This window comes from Neoarthrinium moseri (assembly GCF_022829205.1).
Source record: "Neoarthrinium moseri strain CBS 164.80 chromosome Unknown scaffold93_Wmoseri_CBS_16480, whole genome shotgun sequence".
NCBI classification, from domain to species: domain Eukaryota; kingdom Fungi; phylum Ascomycota; class Sordariomycetes; order Amphisphaeriales; family Apiosporaceae; genus Neoarthrinium; species Neoarthrinium moseri.
Window position 1 is genome coordinate 70,641 of NW_026055207.1, and position 18,038 is coordinate 88,678.

At 54.5% G+C, this 18,038-nt stretch overlaps 8 protein-coding genes across 8 annotated transcripts; 5 read left to right on the forward strand and 3 right to left on the reverse strand.

The window, feature by feature from the left end:
- Positions 1–495: 495 nt before the first annotated feature.
- JN550_012733 (uncharacterized protein) lies at positions 496–1,813 on the forward strand (the record flags this gene model as incomplete). Its single annotated transcript, XM_049311242.1, has 3 exons — positions 496–704; positions 766–1,589; positions 1,647–1,813. 3 exons carry the CDS (start codon positions 496–498, stop codon positions 1,811–1,813), a joined length of 1,200 nt encoding a protein of 399 aa, XP_049165300.1.
- A 482-nt stretch (positions 1,814–2,295) lies between these two features.
- On the reverse strand, positions 2,296–3,041 carry JN550_012734 (uncharacterized protein; the record flags this gene model as incomplete). Its single annotated transcript, XM_049311243.1, has 2 exons — positions 2,296–2,836; positions 2,917–3,041. 2 exons carry the CDS (start codon positions 3,039–3,041, stop codon positions 2,296–2,298), a joined length of 666 nt encoding a protein of 221 aa, XP_049165301.1.
- A 944-nt stretch (positions 3,042–3,985) lies between these two features.
- On the forward strand, positions 3,986–5,272 carry JN550_012735 (uncharacterized protein; the record flags this gene model as incomplete). Its single annotated transcript, XM_049311244.1, has 1 exon — positions 3,986–5,272. One exon carries the CDS (start codon positions 3,986–3,988, stop codon positions 5,270–5,272), a length of 1,287 nt encoding a protein of 428 aa, XP_049165302.1.
- A 1,602-nt stretch (positions 5,273–6,874) lies between these two features.
- Positions 6,875–7,777, forward strand: JN550_012736 (uncharacterized protein; the record flags this gene model as incomplete). Its single annotated transcript, XM_049311245.1, has 5 exons — positions 6,875–7,045; positions 7,101–7,133; positions 7,185–7,302; positions 7,357–7,590; positions 7,644–7,777. The coding sequence occupies 5 exons, from the start codon at positions 6,875–6,877 to the stop codon at positions 7,775–7,777; spliced, it is 690 nt and encodes a 229-aa protein (XP_049165303.1).
- Positions 7,778–8,285: 508 nt separating this feature from the next.
- On the reverse strand, positions 8,286–10,043 carry JN550_012737 (uncharacterized protein; the record flags this gene model as incomplete). Its single annotated transcript, XM_049311246.1, has 2 exons — positions 8,286–9,696; positions 9,766–10,043. The coding sequence occupies 2 exons, from the start codon at positions 10,041–10,043 to the stop codon at positions 8,286–8,288; spliced, it is 1,689 nt and encodes a 562-aa protein (XP_049165304.1).
- Positions 10,044–11,726: 1,683 nt separating this feature from the next.
- JN550_012738 (uncharacterized protein) lies at positions 11,727–12,798 on the forward strand (the record flags this gene model as incomplete). The annotated part of the gene is made up of 2 exons (XM_049311247.1): positions 11,727–11,842; positions 11,943–12,798. The coding sequence occupies 2 exons, from the start codon at positions 11,727–11,729 to the stop codon at positions 12,796–12,798; spliced, it is 972 nt and encodes a 323-aa protein (XP_049165305.1).
- Positions 12,799–13,255: 457 nt separating this feature from the next.
- Positions 13,256–15,217, reverse strand: JN550_012739 (uncharacterized protein; the record flags this gene model as incomplete). The annotated part of the gene is made up of 4 exons (XM_049311248.1): positions 13,256–13,759; positions 13,813–14,597; positions 14,658–14,937; positions 15,080–15,217. 4 exons carry the CDS (start codon positions 15,215–15,217, stop codon positions 13,256–13,258), a joined length of 1,707 nt encoding a protein of 568 aa, XP_049165306.1.
- A 1,623-nt stretch (positions 15,218–16,840) lies between these two features.
- JN550_012740 (uncharacterized protein) lies at positions 16,841–17,859 on the forward strand (the record flags this gene model as incomplete). Its single annotated transcript, XM_049311249.1, has 3 exons — positions 16,841–17,022; positions 17,181–17,693; positions 17,763–17,859. 3 exons carry the CDS (start codon positions 16,841–16,843, stop codon positions 17,857–17,859), a joined length of 792 nt encoding a protein of 263 aa, XP_049165307.1.
- Between the last annotated feature and the right edge of the window lie 179 nt (positions 17,860–18,038).

Sequence of the window (18,038 nt, forward strand, 5' to 3'; positions counted from 1 at the left end):
AGTGAGCGACAAAGTCTACCTACACTAGCCTCGTGATGTGGAATGGACAAAAGACTTAAGCTGCACCTTCGTCATCCGTTAGGGGAAATGGTGCTTTTACTAGAAGTGTCTATAGGAAAGAAAGCACGAAGGTGATTTGGTAAGGACTCCCCTGTGTGCCAAGAATTCAGGGTCCAAGTGGGATGATGTCAACCCCACAATAGACGTTGTGGCCTCGACTCGCAGATTAGCTTGCTCTGTTGGAACAGCCAACCGCAAAGTTGCAGTCTTCTGAGCCCTGATGACAATGCATAGCCGGCTTCCTATATCAGTTCCTTGCCGTCGTTAGATTTCTCTCGTGCCGCTTCCAGGATTCGGAAACCTAGCCCGGTGCCGTTGTTCACGTCGGTCCGGCCCCACCATCGCTGATTGGACTCACCGAGCGACAGTTGCACCACCGGCTCGATCTACTGGGAGGCAGCTCAAAATTGAGGCTTGAGCCGGATTTCATTTGAAATGAGTGATCTCCAGAAAGCCTGGGCAAAATCCAGGCTCAGTGTGGGCGTGAGCCCTGACGCCTTTGACGAGCGGGAGGAGCAAGACAGCTACATTTCGGAATTGCCAGAGATCCCCATCGAGGACGACTCGTCGTCCGCATCATCTGCCTCGTCGACGGGAACTATCATTCCGTCGCCCAGCCGCAACCTCTTTGCGAGACCAGAAGGGTATATTCAGGACCCATTCGAGACCCCCCAGGAGCCGTTTCACATGCTAATATAAGTCCAGTGTGCCGAGAGGAAGATCGCTTGCACAAATTCCATGGACGACGTACTTTGAGCGGGAGCTGTTCCTTAAGTCCGAGGATGGCACCTCGAACCCTACGCTGCACGCGTATCTTACCTCGCCTGTCGGTAAGGGCCCGTTATTCGTCATGCATCATGGAGCGGGATCGTCGGCGTTGTCATTTGCTGTTGTCGGCTCCGAGATCCGGAAGCGCTTGCCCGCAGCTGGTATCCTCTCGCATGATGCGCGAGGCCATGGTGAGACCTGGAACCCGGACGGCGACCACCTGGACCTCAGTCTGGCCACCCTATCGAACGACCTTCTCACGGTGATCACGAAGACAAAGGCAGAGATGAAATGGCCGGAGCTCCCTCCTATTATCTTGGTGGGCCATTCGCTAGGGGGTGCTGTGGTCACTGAACTCGCCAAGTCAGGGGAACTGGGGACCTCCTTACTCGGATATGCGGTGCTCGACGTCGTTGAGGGTTCTGCCATGGATGCGCTGCAGAGTATGCAGACCTACCTGTCGACTAGACCCACGGGATTCGCAACGCTAGAGGCTGGTATCGAATGGCATGTCAGATCCAGGACTGTCCGCAATGCAGTCTCGGCTCGTACGAGTGTTCCGGCCCTTCTACGTCGTTCAGACAAAGAAGGGGATCCCAGGCCATGGAGATGGAGGACAGACCTCGCAAGTACACAGCCTTTCTGGGAGAACTGGTTTGTCGGTCTCAGCAAGAAATTTTTGGGAGCAAGAGGCGGGAAGCTGTTGCTCTTAGCTGGTACCGACAGACTGGACACTGAATTGACAATTGGTCAAATGCAAGGTATTGAGAAGATGATGTCACTAAATGGCCACTCCCTGATGCTAATGTTCTTGCTAGGAAAATATAATTTGCAGGTGTTCCCTGAGGCAGGCCATTTCATTCATGAGGATTTGCCTGAAAAGACCGCAATCTCTCTGGTAGATTTTCACAAGCGGAACGATAGAAGTGCATTGGTGTTGCCGCCTAAGGTATCTGATCTACTGAAGCAGGGGAAGAGAGTGTAGCCCATTATAGACTTCTTTGAAAGAATATCTACGGGTCGCCTCTGGGCACTCGCGGTCTCTGCCTATAATTCAGGGCAGAGGAGCCTCTAATAGCTCCTGATGTGATCGGCCTGTCTCAACGTTGTAGATGTTACAGCGCCTCTATAACGCCCGTTCTCATACAATATGGAGGGTGTGTTGTGTGTTCGGTTGCCGTGCTATCTTTGGGTCGGGTGAGCTCAAGGATGCCCTTGCAGACCGCGAGAGATGCTGGGACCACGACCGTGTTAAAATGCCATCGGCATTTACGGCGTATGAGGCATGCTTTCGATATCGCCCTGAGCGACTCAGCAGCCCGAACGGCCCCGCAGCTCCGAGATGCTGCTTCTGCCTCGCGAATGCCAAAACTCCTTGAAGTAACCCGATTCATTCCTAAGTCGAACATAGCCCCCAATTCTTCTAGACTGGCTTGTCTCGGACCTGAAGTCCAAAGTTATCGAGCATCAGACGAGTTCAGCTTTGGTGGAGTCGACAAGAGGCTTCGCGTCTGACCACCTCAGGATCACAACATCCCCAGTCTTCCCTTCAAGTCTCCCATCAGCATCGACGCCTTTCCCCTCCACCATGGTATCCCGGAGTAGGCGCACAAAGACGGCCGACTCGACGTCGGGTGTGTCGATCATGGTGACGTTGCCGCTGGTGTCGTTGAGGTTCTGCAGGTTGGCTGGGAAGCTGGACAGGAAGCTGCCGAGGTAGTGATTGTGCAGCAGGGCCTGGTGGCGGGTCGCGTAGGCGAGCTCGGTCGGCGACAGGCGGGCGCGCAGGCCCGGCGTCGAGAGGTAGTGCAGCGCGTGGCGGTCGACCTTGGCGATGCGGGCGCGCAGGTACGATCGCACCAGGAACTTGAAGCGCTCCAGCTCGGTCTGGATCACGATGAGCGCAAAGTTGGTCTTGGGGTCCATGACGCCCGTCATCTCCTCGACCTTCTCGATCTGCGCCTTGACGCGCGCGTTGATGCGCTCGAAGAGCCCGTCGGCTGGCCAACTGCGCAAGCGGGGGGTGTCTCGGTCAGCTCACCATTGGATTGGAAGTATGCGCGAAGAGGAGGGGCAGGGGCAGCATACTCGAGGAGTTCCGGGGCTGATCGCTCGGCCACCCAGGCGCGCGTTAACATCTGGAGGTCTCGCGTCTCCTCTGGGAGGGCATCGTAGGTTGGGTCGACCTCACGCAGAATGTCGTCGATATCCATGTTCCCTTGGGCCCCGACCTTGGCGGTCCGAGTCAGAGACAGGTGCTACGTATATACAACTCGCCGACTGCTCCAATTGAATCCACAGTCGCGTGGCTATCTTTGGGATATACCGGAGCAACTCCTAAGCAGCTGCTCCGTAATCCGCGTCGCGTAAATGCCATGATAGTGGGGGCGGGGCACTGGCATCTCGGGCTAGCCAGCGGGCTTGGGCTTACTCCACCGGGCCGCTGCCGGCGCTCCACCGCCGTTGAACGCTGCTCAGGTGCGCTGTAGCAGCTCGTACACTACGGACTGTCATGTTATACTTTCCGAGTTTGCTTTTTTCTGGTCGGACAAAGCTCCAACGTGTTGTGTACATGGGCGAGTGAATATCCCTTGAATGTTTAATTGTCCCGTCTCTCACAACTATGCCATGTTTTCAGTAGTTCGAGAGCTTCGACCATCATACCTGTCAAGACACGAGCTTACTCTCGATCTCCAAAGATGCGGTCGGTTGCAAGACCCCCGGGCGACTGAGCCAATGCTACCACAAGTACAAGAGGGTCCCGCATATTCAGCTGCACATTTGTATCTTTGTATAGTGACTGGGTATACTGTTGAAAAGAAATTGTCTCACCAGCTCGCACTCTTGCTACACAATGCTTGATTGGGTGACGAATCCTGGTCGCTCCCCGCAGTCTTCCAGGTGACGCTTGCACTGTAAGTTAGCACTCATCAACTCGCCTTGCCTGATTCCGTAGTAAGCTTTGTTGCAGATGCAGCCGAGGCTCATCGTTTCGGGATCTCTGGGAGGGATATAACAGAACCATTGCAGACCTTGACACTCAAACTCATCCAACATCCTTTCAATTCGAGTAACATCCACACACGGCTCATACCTCCTCTGCTTCGTGCCATTAAAATTAATTTGCCCGCGATATAGCTACGATATCTGTGTAGCAATGGGCTTGGGCGGCGGCGATGATGGTCCGTCGACCTACGGCGATTACCAGCTCAGCATCTATGCGCAGGGCATCTTTGGGGGCGTCAAGCCCGAGATCACAACGGATCCCAACAAGCTGAGGGAGCAAGCCCAAAAGGCGATGACACCCGAGGCCTTCAACTACATCGCTGGAGGTGCCGGCGAGGGCGCTACCATGGACGCGAACCGCCTCGCCTTCCGCCATTGGAAGATCCTACCCCGGATGCTGCAGCCCACAGCACCCAGGGATCTGAAGGTTGAGCTGTTCGGGGAAACGTACGGTGAGTTGCTTTGTAAACCCCCTCAGCAGCCAAAAGCTCATTCTGCAGAATCCCCTGTTTTGCTGGCCCCTGTCGGCGTCCAGTCGGTGTACCACAAGGACCGGGAGATCGGCACGGCGTCCGCGTGCGCCGAACTCAAGGTCCCGTTCATCATGAGCACAGCCTCGTCGAGCACGTTCGAGGAGGTCGCAGAGGCCTCGGGTGACAACCCGCGCTGGTTCCAGCTGTACTGGCCAATGGACGACGAGATCACGGGCTCGATCCTGCGCAGCGCCCGGGCGGCCGGGTTCACGGTGCTCGTCGTCACGCTCGACACGGCCACGATGGCGTGGCGCCCCGCGGACCTGGACCTGACGTTCCTGCCCTTCGTTGCTGGCCAGGGCAACACAGTCGGCTTCACGGACCCCGTGTTCCGACGCAAGTTCGCCGAGCAGAACGACGGTGACACGCCCGAGGACAGTGTCACGCTGGCGTCGCGGTACTGGATCCGCGAGGCCTTCTCGGGCGACAGCCACCCGTGGAAGGACCTCGAGCTGCTCAAGCGGCACTGGGACGGGCCGATCGTGCTGAAGGGCATTCAGGACCCGCGCGACGCCGTGCTGGCGCTGCAGGCGGGTATGTCGGGCATCGTCGTCAGTAACCATGGCGGCCGGCAGTGCGACGGCGCCGTGGGATCGCTCGACATGCTGCCCGAGATCGTTGAGGCCGTCGGAGACAAGATGACGGTCCTGTTCGACTCGGGTATCCGGACGGGTGCTGACATCGTCAAGGCCCTGAGCCTCGGCGCCAAGGGCGTGCTGGTGTCGCGGCCTGTCATGTACGGACTGGGCATCGGAGGTAAAGAGGGCGCGCAGCACGTTCTGGCGTCGATACTGGCGGACCTTGACCAGACATTGGGACTTGCTGGGGTCAAGAGCGTGTCAGAACTGAGCAAAGCGAACTTGAGGAGAGTGTTGTACCCAGGAGATGTAAAAGCTAGCTTGTAACAATCGTTGGCGTAGTGGGCAGTATACTTGCAGTTGTCCAATATACCATGGCGTGTAATTGCGCCTCAGAATTTCGGCATTGAGCACTGCACCTGAAGTGACTTCAGTCGACCACCCTCTCAAGTACAGCAGTTGCCTGTCTGCCTTTGAGGACACAATGCATAATGAAACAGCCGTCATCTTTAAAACAATGGGCATGTTCGGATGTCATTTATTGCACTACCGTTCAAGGGTCAAATAGTTGACGTTGTAATGTTTGGCCGCAGTCCTTGGTGAGAATGGATTCGTGGTCTGGACAAGTCAACGATACATAGCAAGGTCTATAGTCGTCATATATGTGCAGACGTATCTCGTTCTTGACATGGTCGGCTGAGTGGACAAGAGGCATTCACTGGCTACAACATTAACACCCCATCTAACACCACGTTGGGCTGAGCACCTTAAAAGCAGATTTGAATCTACCCACCTTAGAGAAGCTCCATGATGGGTAAGGCCGGCACGTTTTTCTGCTAGAAGACATCAGCAGCGAGCGGTCTGGTAATGGAGGCGATCAGCTAGCCGAAGAAGAGAACGGGTCGGCTAATGGAGCGTCGGACCATAACTGACTCTGACGACGATGCTGATGGTTCGGCTAAGAATATGTCGGAAGATGGTAAGGGAGACAAGAATTATCCAGAGGTTTTAGCCAGGAACGCCAGCACAAGAGGAAGAAAATTGAATTTGCGCTTATGAACTGCACTCTTTCCGCATCAAATCGAACCTTGGAGGATCCATAGAGAGAGCCTCTTAAACTCGCGGGGTTGGCCACATCCTATGTATTTTGACACATGGATGTTATTATGGATATCTAGAGGAAACTGTAGGTATTCATACAAGACTAATTGCTTAAGAAGCTTTTCCACTGTGTTGTAGCCAAAACGAACAAAACCCTGTGCATCCCAAAGACTGTATTTTTGTGCCTGATACACTGCTACACTCGGCTTAGACTGATAAGTAATAACTCCAACATGTTCAATATCATCGGAAGCCGTAACAAGAAATTCCCCAGCCGTAATATTCAACCCTCGCACCGCCTGGGAGCAGATGCACTGCGTGTGTAATATTGTTAGGTCGGGAAGTGTCATGACACAGTAGCTTGTGGCAGCATTTAAGGGAAGAGTGAGAAGCGATTACTTGGGGGGTGTAGAATCTCCGATCATCACCATCTAGGTTCTTTGGTGGTGGCAGGCAGAGGGTAGTGGAATCTCGTGTCTTCCACAAGATCCTCCATTATGACTAGGAGCGTAGATTCTACGATGGATGTATGAACTGTCTGTCCAGCGCTTGCCAATTCGAAGCATCCACTGAGCCATTGGATAGGTAGGACTCAGGCAAGTATTGGGTTGCTGCCTGGATTTTCAGAATTTCCCTGCTCTTCACACAATTTCCACCAGGATCTAAATGCTCTTCAGGCAGGTATCTAGACTCCTGGTCTTCAACTCTGCACTAACATTCTGCGGCCGGTTTTTTTCCCTTCCCTGCACAAAACAGTGGTCGATCAACCTTCTTCGTCGCCAAACCAGTTCACCAATAAATCGACCATCCAAAGACTCACAGACCATCATGCAAACCCAGTGCACCATGTCAAAGGGAGACCGGGCTCGCCGTCTCCTTCGTCTAGAGACAGAGTCCTGGTTCCGAGGGTACACAATCGACGAGCGCGATCGCGCTCTTCTTGACGCTGACAATGTCTCCTTCGTTGACTACACAGCAGGCAACTATGTTCGAAAACTTGTCGGTTATTATCCATTTTACCACCTGCTAACCTCCACCGCTGACACTTGGACAGTTTCACATGAAGCGAGGCGAACAATTTGGTGAGGTAAGACAATTCCTGTTCTCCTCCTGAGATCCAGGCTCAGACTCTCTGTAGACTGATTGGACAGTCGAGGCGGACGATGACTGCAAGAAGAAGGTGGCTCAAGCTGGAGGTGCTATCGTTGGATACGGACCCTTCCCTGACTCCTCTATTCCCTGGGTCTCGATGACAGGTAAGTACTCAAGGTGCACCACGAGAGCTAAGAATTGACAGTATTTTGCGGCAGTCAACACCAACATCAAGTGCGCCAAAGATGCCGGTACCTCCTGGGGCTACCTCTCCACGCATCCCTCAAACATTCGCATCTTCAGAGGCCCGCCTAATACTTGCCCTGATCACCCTTGGGATGCGATGATTCTTCGGGATTGTCACACCAACTCTAGCAATTTCCATCGAATTGATCAAATTGCCTCCCGAAGGTGGGATATTCTTGCCATGAAGATGTGTGAGGACTACGATCGTGAGTGTTCCCTCGGTTACAAGCCGACTTTTCATACTAACAAAAATGTTCAGACCCCTGGGTCGTCGTCAGCGTCAAGGATGCTGGCGAGGCCGCACGCCCTGAGCGCGACTGCAATGATGCTCACGAATGTGGATGTATTAGGGACCCGAATGATGGACCTGTAGGGCCATGCGGTCCTCGGTAGTGGCTTGAACCGGAGCCATGTTTCCAACGCGATCGAGTCTACAAGACAACTGCTGCTTATAAACAATGAGCTACTTAGGACCATTTCGGATTTTTTAACAGCGACAGTTCGCGTCGGGTCAGAGGGAAGATGAAAGATGAAAGGACCGTAATTGCATGCACCCATTTGACTTGGGACACCAACTGATGAGATACGTACACTGATATCTTTTCTTTCGAAGCACCACAATCGTTTGTGGCCAATGACCGTCCGTTCGGAAGTGAACCTAGAACTATCCTCTCAAAGATGCCATTGGAATATCCCAAGCACCCCAGGTAGTAGAAAATCGCCCGTTTCTGCTCAGCACCAGTCGCATTAATGCATCACGCCGCTTTCATGAACGCTCATCGATTTCTTTGGGAATGTTTGGTCATTAGCTAAATACCGTGTCCAATCAAACTTGAAAGTCCTCATCAATCAGATAAGTGGGATCAAAATGAAGAATGCGGCAATTGAACTACTTCAGTAGCTACCACCCATCGACAACAGTAGCATACACATGCAGGCCCTTAGCCGGCCTCGCTGTCACACCTCCTTTGATGACCATGTTCTTCTCATCAAGCTCTTCCTTATTATGCAGCTCAAAGTTGAAGCGTCCTATCCACGCCGCTAGCAGACAGGCGAACTCGGCCTTCGCGAAACTCTGCCCTATACAGCTCCTCGGCCCATGGATGAAAGTCATAAAGGCGTAGTTACTCGACGCTCCGCCGCTGGCTGCCGCCTTGTCCGCCTCGTGCTTAGGAAGCCATCTATCTGGGTTGAACTCAGCTGCGTCAGGGCCCCAGTACTCCTGGTCGACATTGGTGGCCGCCGCCACAAGGATGATGCGCGTTCCCTTGGGTACGTGATGCCCCATGATCGTCGTGTCCACTGCAGCCACACGGACCGTCAAAGGGACTGGGGAATAGTACCGTAGGACTTCATTGCAGACCGCATTCAGGTAGCTTAAATGGTCGATCTGAAGACTCGACACGTCTTCAGTCGAGTCCATGGATGGCAGGTTCGCCCGGATTTCTTCTCGCAAGCGCTTCTGCACGTCCGGATACCTGGCCAACATGTAAATGGCCCATGTCATGGCCGAAGCTGTGGTTTCATGACCCGCTGCTAGGAACGTCATCATCTGGTTCACCAGGCCTTCATCGGTGAAGCCACCGGATTCGATAGCCACGGAGAGAATATCAACATCTGAGAGCTCCTTGCGCGCCAGCTTCTCCTTTTTCTCGCGGACGAGGTCGTAACAGACTGATTTGATGGTCCTCGACGAGGCGGCGATATCGTTATTACGCTTGACTGGCAAGGCACGAACCAGCCAGGGGGGCAACACCATACCTAGAACACCAAGTAGCTGGGCTTGCCGCGAAGGTGTAAAAACGGCCCGATAAGCATCAGCGAGCTCGTTTCTCGGGGACCTGATGGAGTCAAAGTTTCGGCCAAGACCAGCAATGCCGATGATATCCAGAGTCGCTCGGGATGCCCAAGAGCCAACTTCGATGACCGACGTGTCCTTACGGCCCGAAAGTGCCTTCTCAGCGTCTTCTGACTCGGTTCTCTGAGCGGCATCGGCTTTGATCGACTCAGTCATCGCCTGCACTGCATCGCGGCTGACCTGCCAGAACACTGGGTATAGGTCTTTGATATGCCTGAAAGCGAAGGCGGGTAGGAGGTTCCGGCGCTGCAGCTTATGCTCATCGCCCTCAGCTATCAAGACGCCAACTCCCAGGATCTGGCCGAGAAAGACTCTGACATCCGAAGGCTTCTCAAAGTCATAGTTCTTGGTGACCAGGACTTCAGACAGCCCCTTGGGGGACGTGACGAACAAGCGCTCTTGGTTGAAAGCCCCAAGGTAGCGGATGACGCCGTCATTAGGCACGGTACGAGCCCTTTTGCGGAACATCAGCAGAGATCTTCTGACACGACACCCAGTACACTCGATAGGGCGAAACACTTACCATTCTCGCTGAGGGTATCCAGTCGGTTCGTCTCTAATTCTCGCGAGTTGACCCATGAAGAACGAATTACCCTTGGGCTGGGGAAGGCCGCGCAGCGGTGAGAAGAGCTTTGGGTAGATCACGACCGCCCATGCACCAAATGCGAGCGCCTGGAGGAGCCAGAGCCCGGCAAAGGCGCGGACGAGCTGTGCAGTCGACCATTCTGCTTGGCGGGAGACCAGCAGGTATGATGAGACGAGAGACGTGAGTGAGATAGCTTTCCACGGTGGCATAGACATCTTTTGTGTCTGCTACGTAATGGCGAAATGTAGACGATGAGTGGTGATGCTCAGGTTTCGCCGAAATAAAGACAATGTGTTGCGAAGCCCAATCCAATCCAGTCGACTGGGTTTGTTTTAAGTACTCGGGATCGGATAGTTTTATCTTAGCTCGCTAAGGCGGTTCGGGTGGTCGCTGAGGTCGCCTGTTTCAGACTAGTTTCTGGCCCAATCTGCTCACTCTAGTGTATAAGTCGTTGAAAAGTTGCCGCGTACAATACACGTCTGGCTAGTAGGTAGATTGGCTCTTTATAAGTGCAGTCTTTGAAGGAATTGCGAGATTGAACTGGGCCGTAACCCGGCGATGATGCTTCTATTACACATCAAAGTTTCGCTCAATAGTCCGCTGTCTCGCGATATTTATGCAGGGTTCCAAGCGTCGTTAACCCAAAGCGGATTAGCCTGCGAAACCGAGTAGGCTGTGATTAGCATGTGCGAATCCGAATCCGAATCAGTTGTTACTATCATGGTGGTTCGTTCAGGACTGCGACGCATGGCACGCGTATGCCGAGACGGCTGCCTTAAGCTGCTCGCTCTGGTGATCCTTCACTCCATCTGCACACGTCACCACATCCCTGGTTGTTCGTTTTTGCCAAATCATGAACTCTTACAAAGTGCTCCCGTAGGCCGTTGGGTAGCGAATGGAGTCGGAGATTTGGCGAGCATCCCGCTCCGCTGGGGGCGGGCTATCACAGGCCTAAGGAGACTTGGCTGGCTTCTTTGTTTGTGGGGGCTAGCGAAATCTATACCTCTTACAGGTAGGCGTACGAATAAGTAGGCAGCAAATTAGTCTATTCAGATTACCAGTGGCCCGGTAACACAGTATTCCGGTATAGAGCCGTACTAGGTGCCTTTCTGCAGAGTTATTTCCGCGTGTGTTAGTCAGTCTTCTCCATTTTCTAGGTAACAATCCACCCGTCAAAACGTATCACTATTGCGAGCTTGCTAATAGCTTCGTCCATTGCCAAGTAAAGAGCGGCAGGCCGACGGTCCCGACTTCCGGGGTGGTCCAATGATCCCCCGCCATTAGAGGACAGTATCATCGACCCCTCATCGTGCACCGCCTTCTGACTCTGCACTCGGAGACATTTTTGGGTGAGTGGCTGACGACGCCGTTCGGAAGCTGTCCTAATAGGACGAGATGCCTGAAGTCATACAACATCCCAGCAGAGGAGTACGTGTTCACACTGAGAACTTGGTTATTAAGGACTTGGCTGACACTGACAGGAACAGTTGTGTGTCCAAACCTTATCTACGGAACACTACCCTTGACTGTTCCATGGCCTTGGAGGCCAAATTGGCTCTTAATCGCGTTCTCAAATTGAATTTCACACCATGAGGGGTTGATGCTGGTGCTTAATTATAAGGCCGTGGCACAATGCGCCATACCAAGTTTAACTGATGTGATAGCCTCAAGTAAAATACTGCGTCGATTATACTATAGAATAATTCAACTGGAGATGGCCCATGTCATTGGTGGCTCTGCCTCCCAAACCCTCGTGCCAAGAGATCCACTGTTGCGTTATGCGATAGAAAGAGGCTGGCCCTGCAGGCGAGCGGGACCTTTGACGAACACTATACCTCACCGATTTTCTTGATAACAAGCCATCGCAACTTCCAACGACGGCTGACCAAAAAGACAAAATGGCTTCCTCACTGGCCAAGATTGGGATTCTGTCGATTGGCGACATGGGCGTAGGAATCGCCAAGCTGCTCATAGCGAACGGCTTCACCGTGGCTACGAGTGGCAAAGGCCGCAGGTAAGGCCATCATATTCACCCCCTGCCGTGGTGACCTTGTTCCTGGGCGATCCACGTGCCCGTACACCAGGACAACCTTGCTGAAGACCGCCCACCTTAGTAACGACACGATCGAGCGGGCCAAGCAGGCCAACGTCGACGTCCTCAAGACGGACGTCGAGCTCGCGGACTCGTGCGCCGTGATCCTCTCGGTGGTGCCGCCGCGGGACGCCGCGGCCACGGCCGAGCGGATCGTCGACGCCCTGGTCGGCACCACGCAGCGGGCGCAGCCGCTCTACTTTGCGGACCTCAACGCGGTGGCGCCGTCCACGTGCCGGACCATGGCCGCGCTGATCGAGAAGTCCCGCGCGCCGATCCGTTTCGTGGACGGGGCCATCATCGGGGGCCCGCCGTCGCCGCGCAAGGAAGGCGGCAGCGGCAGCGGCGACGGCGGGTGGGACCGCCCCAGCATCCCGACGTCGGGGCCGCACAAGCTGTCCGACATCCCCGGGTTCGGGGAGCAGCTGTCGGCGGCGCTCAACGTGCGGCACATCTCGGCCGACGTCGGGGCGGCGAGCGGGCTGAAGATGTGCTTCGCCAGCACGACCAAGGGCTTCACGTCGATCGCGATCCAGTCGTTCACGACGGCGCAGCGGCTGGGCGTGCTGGGCGAGCTGCGGCACGAGCTCGAGACTTTCTCGCCGGCGGCGCTGAGGCAGGCGGAGCGCGGCGTCGTGGGCATGGCGCCCAAGGCGTACCGTTGGGTCCGCGAGATGGAGGAGATCGCGCTGATGTTCGAGCAGGACGGCGGGTTCGCGCAGGACTCGTTTCGCGGTGCCGCCAAGGTCTATAAGGCCGTGGCCGAGTCCGAGCTCGGTCAGGAGAAGATCGGGAAAAGGAAGAGAGGCACCACCGTCGAGGACATGGCGACGGTGCTCGTCGAAGGAATGGATAAGCGTAAGAAGAAAAATGAGTAGACTATGCACTGAAGATGGTGATAGAACACGAGAAGGTAGATATTGCAGGACTCGTCAACCATGCATCGTCACTAGGATTACATTGCAATACCATGATCCATAGGCTTCTAGTATTCATGATAGCAAGATGGGACGAAACAAGGTTTCCGCAGGACGTCAGATATCGCTTGCCTAGAGCAAGCAGATCAAAGGTTTATACCAAATTACATGGAGCCATACACAATAGACGTGCGTAGGACACTCTCATAATTAAAACGGCAGTTCATTCATAGCTTGCTGTTTTATTGGGCTACCTAGAATACACCTCTACGCCATGCGAATGAATCATGATTGCCATTAATGAAATCAACTGTCCTATAGACTGTTATCGTGATTTATCAAGCACATAAAATGGGCTGATACCACGACCCTTTTTTTCCCGTTCTTATATCCCCGTTCCGTCAGGCGTCCAAGACATCTACGACTGGCTTCGGGTAGTGCGCTTGTTCACCTCAGCCTTGACGTTCTCAGCACCAGTTGCGACAGCCTCAGCGGCCTTGTCCTTGGCGTCCTTGGCCTTCTCCTTGGCATCGCCAGCAGCCTTCTTGACGGGCGCAGGGGCGGATCCGCCCATGGCGAAGACACCGACGAGGGCAGCAAGGGTGACGATGAGACCACCAATGGCGGTGGGAACCTCGGGAACGAACTTGATGGCCTCGATAGGGTTGGACTTGGCAATGGTCAAGAAGAGGTCGACCTTCTCCTTGACATAAGTGACGGGGTCCTCGGTGAAGCTAAGGTCAGAGGGCGACTTGGGCTTGTCCTCAACCTTAGGCTTGTCGGCCAGCTCGAGAAGCTGCTCCTGGGGGTGCTTCTCGTGGAAGGTCTCCTGGGCGAGCTTGTCGGCTTCCTCAACAGAGTGACCGATGTAGATGTTGTCGAAGAGGATGTTGTTCTGCATGGTCCAGATCTCGAAACCAATCTATTGCGGGTCAGTGTATTCTGCTCGTATTGGTGTCAAGAGGTTTAACTTACAGCACCCATGGGTTCAAAGTTGGCAGGGGTCTTGTCCTCGAAGTAGTTGGGGTTCTTGATCTTGCGGGGAGCCCAAACTCCCTTGTAGGCGGGGTTGTCAATGTAAGGTGCGGTCCACTTGCCCTTGTAGTCGGGGTTCTTCTTCATGGGCTTGGTCCAGGCGCCGCAGCCAGAGGCATCAGCGCACTTGGGGTTGGGGACGGTGGGAGGGATCCAGTCACCATCCTCCTCGTCATCCCAATCCTCGGGCTTCTGGGCCTCGGGGTCGGGGATGGTGAGGGGCTCGTCCTCGAGCCAGTCCTCGGGCTTGGTGGCCTCCTCGTCGACAATCTCGTAGGGGGCATCCTCATCCCAGTCCTCGGGCTTCTTGGCCTCGGGGTCGGGAATGCGGGACTCGTCAACCCAGTCAGCAGGCTTGGAGTCTTTGGGGTCGTCAATCTCCTTCTCGGGGTTGACAGCGGGGCTGAAGTCCTCGAGCAGGCTGCCGGTCTTGACCTGCTCGTTGTTCTGCTTGATGACGTAGGTGTTGTTGGGGTGGACAATCAGGGTGTAGAGCTCGGTGGTCTTAACAATGCGAGCGGTAGGGGGGCTCGAGAGGTGCTTCTCCTCGTACTCGCCAGACTTGGGGTTCTTGTGGTTGAAAATGAAGTGGACCTTGTTGGTGTGGCCGCACTTATCGGGTCCGAACATGATGACGTAGGGAGTGGTGTTGGCGAACTCGTCCTGGTGGAGGGACTTGGTGTCACGGAGAAGCTTGAGGTAGGCACCACCGCACTCAAGACCGTCTATTGAGAAACGTGTGTTAGCTTGGCGCCGGACTGGGGGGCTCGGGATCTTCTACTCACTCTGAAGCTTGACCTCGTACTGGACGACGAGGGTCTTGCCCTTGTTGTCAATCTTCTTGGGGAACTTGGCCGAGATGGCGTGGTGGGCGGCGGGGTTCTTGACAACAAGACCCTTATCACCCTCCATTCCCTTGTAGACGGTGGGTTCCTCGACGGACCACTCGCCGACGTAAGCCCACTCCTCCTCGTTGCTGGACTCCTTCTTGGCGTGGGAAGGCTTCCATCGAGACTCCCAGTCGTCGGTGAACTGCTCGAGGAAGGGCGCCTTCAGGGTAGTGGGCTGGAGCAAACGGAGTCAGCCATTGTGAACCTTTCATTGATGTTTTCTCTCCAACTTCGGACGTGAATACAAGAAGCAAGCGGGTGCTGCCGGCGCATTGTAGGCGTCACAAGGCGGAGAGGGGTAGGATAGGGAGACTCACGGTGAAGGTAGGCAGCGCAGCGGCGACCGAGGTCGAGGCCTCGGCGGCAGAAGACGAGCTCTCGGCATCGTCGGCGGCAAAGGCACCGCGAGCCAGAGCGGCCGCAGCCCAGACAATGGTAGCCTGGGTGAACTTCATGGTGGAGGCTGGGTGGCAGCCACGGGAAGCGACGGCAAGGTCACAAACAGATGGATGTCGCCGTTGAGGCAGGAAGCTGTACTAGTGAAAGCGAGCTACCCTGGGGGTGTGGACGATGTGGTGGGTGAGGAGGAATGCGAAAGGAACGATTTGCTCCCAGAGCCCAGGAAAAGAAATTCGAGGTTGGCGGGAGAGACAATCGAAGATGTGTTCAGTGAATTTATGCCTCCGAAGTTTGAGGGTGAATTGAAGTCGAGGCCAGGTGCTTCAACGTGTCCTTTTTTTGACGGGGACCGGGAAGCTCACGCCTGTGTTGGAGACAGCCTGGTGCCGCTGGTTGGGGCCCCTTTGGAGCCTTCGACGAGCTTCGGCGGCCGCTGATTGGCTCAATTGGGGGCCGCGACCCTTGGAGAGCTCGTGCGGGGACGGGGCCCGAACTGGGGGCTTCTGTCCGTTAATGCTCTCATGACGGTAAGCTGCTCAGGGCCGAAGGGTCGTGCAGCAGCATAAGAGACAGACAGTGAGAGACGGACGTCTTGGAGAGAGGCTCCATTCATTCAAGACTAGACCATGAGGTACGAAAGTTGGCTCACAACCGTCAGCCGCACTTTGCAATTGCTTCTCAGAACCGTGACTTGGAAGTGCTGTGCTGGTTGACACCGTCGAATGTCTGCACAACAGGTGACTATCGAACTGGTAGTCCTGCACAAGACACCTACCTAGGTATGTAGTTACACCCTGCAATCACCAGCCCAGATGCCGTCCATGGAGCCAGGTGGCACGGTGGCTCTGTGATAAGAAGAGCCGCCGCTCCGAAACATTGGTGGTGCAATGCAGAAATGACGGGTTTGCTGCTGAAAGGCTCGGGAGTCGGGAGGACCCAATAGAGTCAATGCTAATAACCCCAGCATTCACTTTTACCTGCACAAGCGTATGCCACACCCGACTGATGCATCAGTGACTTAAGTTAGGTACTATGCAGCAGGTTTCTTCTGTTGCCTCACGCCTCATGCCTCACGCCTCACGCAGAGCGATAACTTACAGTAGCTTGGCATAAGTCATGTGTGACTCACCCGTGTGCTTCCACAAGCAGTTCTTCACCACTCACTGGCCAGTATCGTTGAAGGTGAAGCACGATGAAGAATAGGTTCACACTGCCGGTGCAGCCTCGCCAATCGACGGCCACATACAGTATATTTCCGAGCCCAGCACGTGGCCGCAAGAACGGCAAACTGTGGCCTCTTGCATCAGCGTGCCCGCCCGCCAGCCCGCGGATGGCTGCCGTTGTTGGAGTAGCCCAGGGCGCGATATGCAAAGTGGAGCCCCCGAACAAAAATTAATTGCACCAGCGCAACCCCCATGGATCACCTTCATGAGCCGGCGAATTGAATCCCATGCCGAGTATTCGCATTTAGCCTCACCAAAATCCTGATACCTTCCATTCCTCCTTCTGTTCCCCGACGACGCCCCCAGCACTCACCTTCCGCCCGGGGAGTTTCTCTGCGCTGACGCCGATCAAAGGCCACCTGTCTCATAGACCCCCCCGCGGGCTGCCATTTCCGGAACAGGCTCTGCTCACAGCAACTGATTGGTGGTTGGTGCTGCCGTTTTCTCTCTAGCATCATGTGCCCAAACGGGAAGAAGCGCAAGGGCGACGAGGGTGCTGAGGACACAACCAGCAACGACCATCTTGTTACATCTGATGATCAGAACCACCCAGCCAACCTCATTCCGTCCTTGTGTGCAAAGTTCTGGACTTTGGGCTGGGTGACTGGTACTGGAGGAGGGGCCTCTATCCGCGACGAGTAAGTGTACACTCAATCGCCATTCCTAGGAGCATAATTGCTTTACGTCCTCTGCCCAGCAAACTTCCTCTATGTTTTTGTGAGGAGCTAGACTATCTATCCCAAATGGCCCCCTTACTTCTGAAACAAACGCATGACTGACCGAACCTTGCGCATAGTGACCTGGTATACATTGCGCCGTCTGGTGTTCAGAAAGAACTCATGAAGGCTTCAGATCTATACGTCCTGGCCCTTTCACAACAGACTGACCTAAAGAACCGTGTATATCTTCGTTCGCCGCCTGGAGGTAGGCCTTCGCAATGCACACCTCTTTTCCTGGCGGCCTTCACCAAGCGCGGCGCTGGTTGCTGTATCCACACCCATTCGCATTGGGCTGTGTTGGTAACATTGCTCCTTGAGGCCCAAGGCCCCGGCCAAGACAAAGTCTTCGAGATCAACAACATTGAGCAGATCAAGGGCTTCGGCCGAGGTGTCCAGAAGCAGGGCAACCTCGATTACCACGATACATTGCGCATCCCCGTCATTGAGAATACTTCCCATGAGGAGGACCTTACAGAATTCCTGGAGGAAGCTATGGATAAGTACCCTGACACCTACGCTGTCCTAGTCCGTCGACATGGCGTCTACGTCTGGGGTGACAACGTCCACAAAGCAAAGACCATGTGTGAAAGGTATACTACGACACCAACCCCGTCCCTTATACACCAAGCTCTCAAGTGCTAATCATTGACACACAATAGTCTTGACTACCTGTTTCAATTGGCAGTAGAGATGAAGCAGCTAGGTCTGCCGTGGTTGAGTAACGTGCCAAAGGTTATCACTTCTTCAGGGAGGTAGATCCTCATGCCAATGCGCGAGAAATCGCTTGCAATTGTCATCTATACACCTTATTATCATTGCAAGTTCCATGTCCATGAGTTTACACATTTTCCATATCCGCCGTAGATGCAGTTGTACATGGTTTCAATAACGCTCCTGGTCTCATGCAAAATTCCCCATTATATCCTCCAATCAAA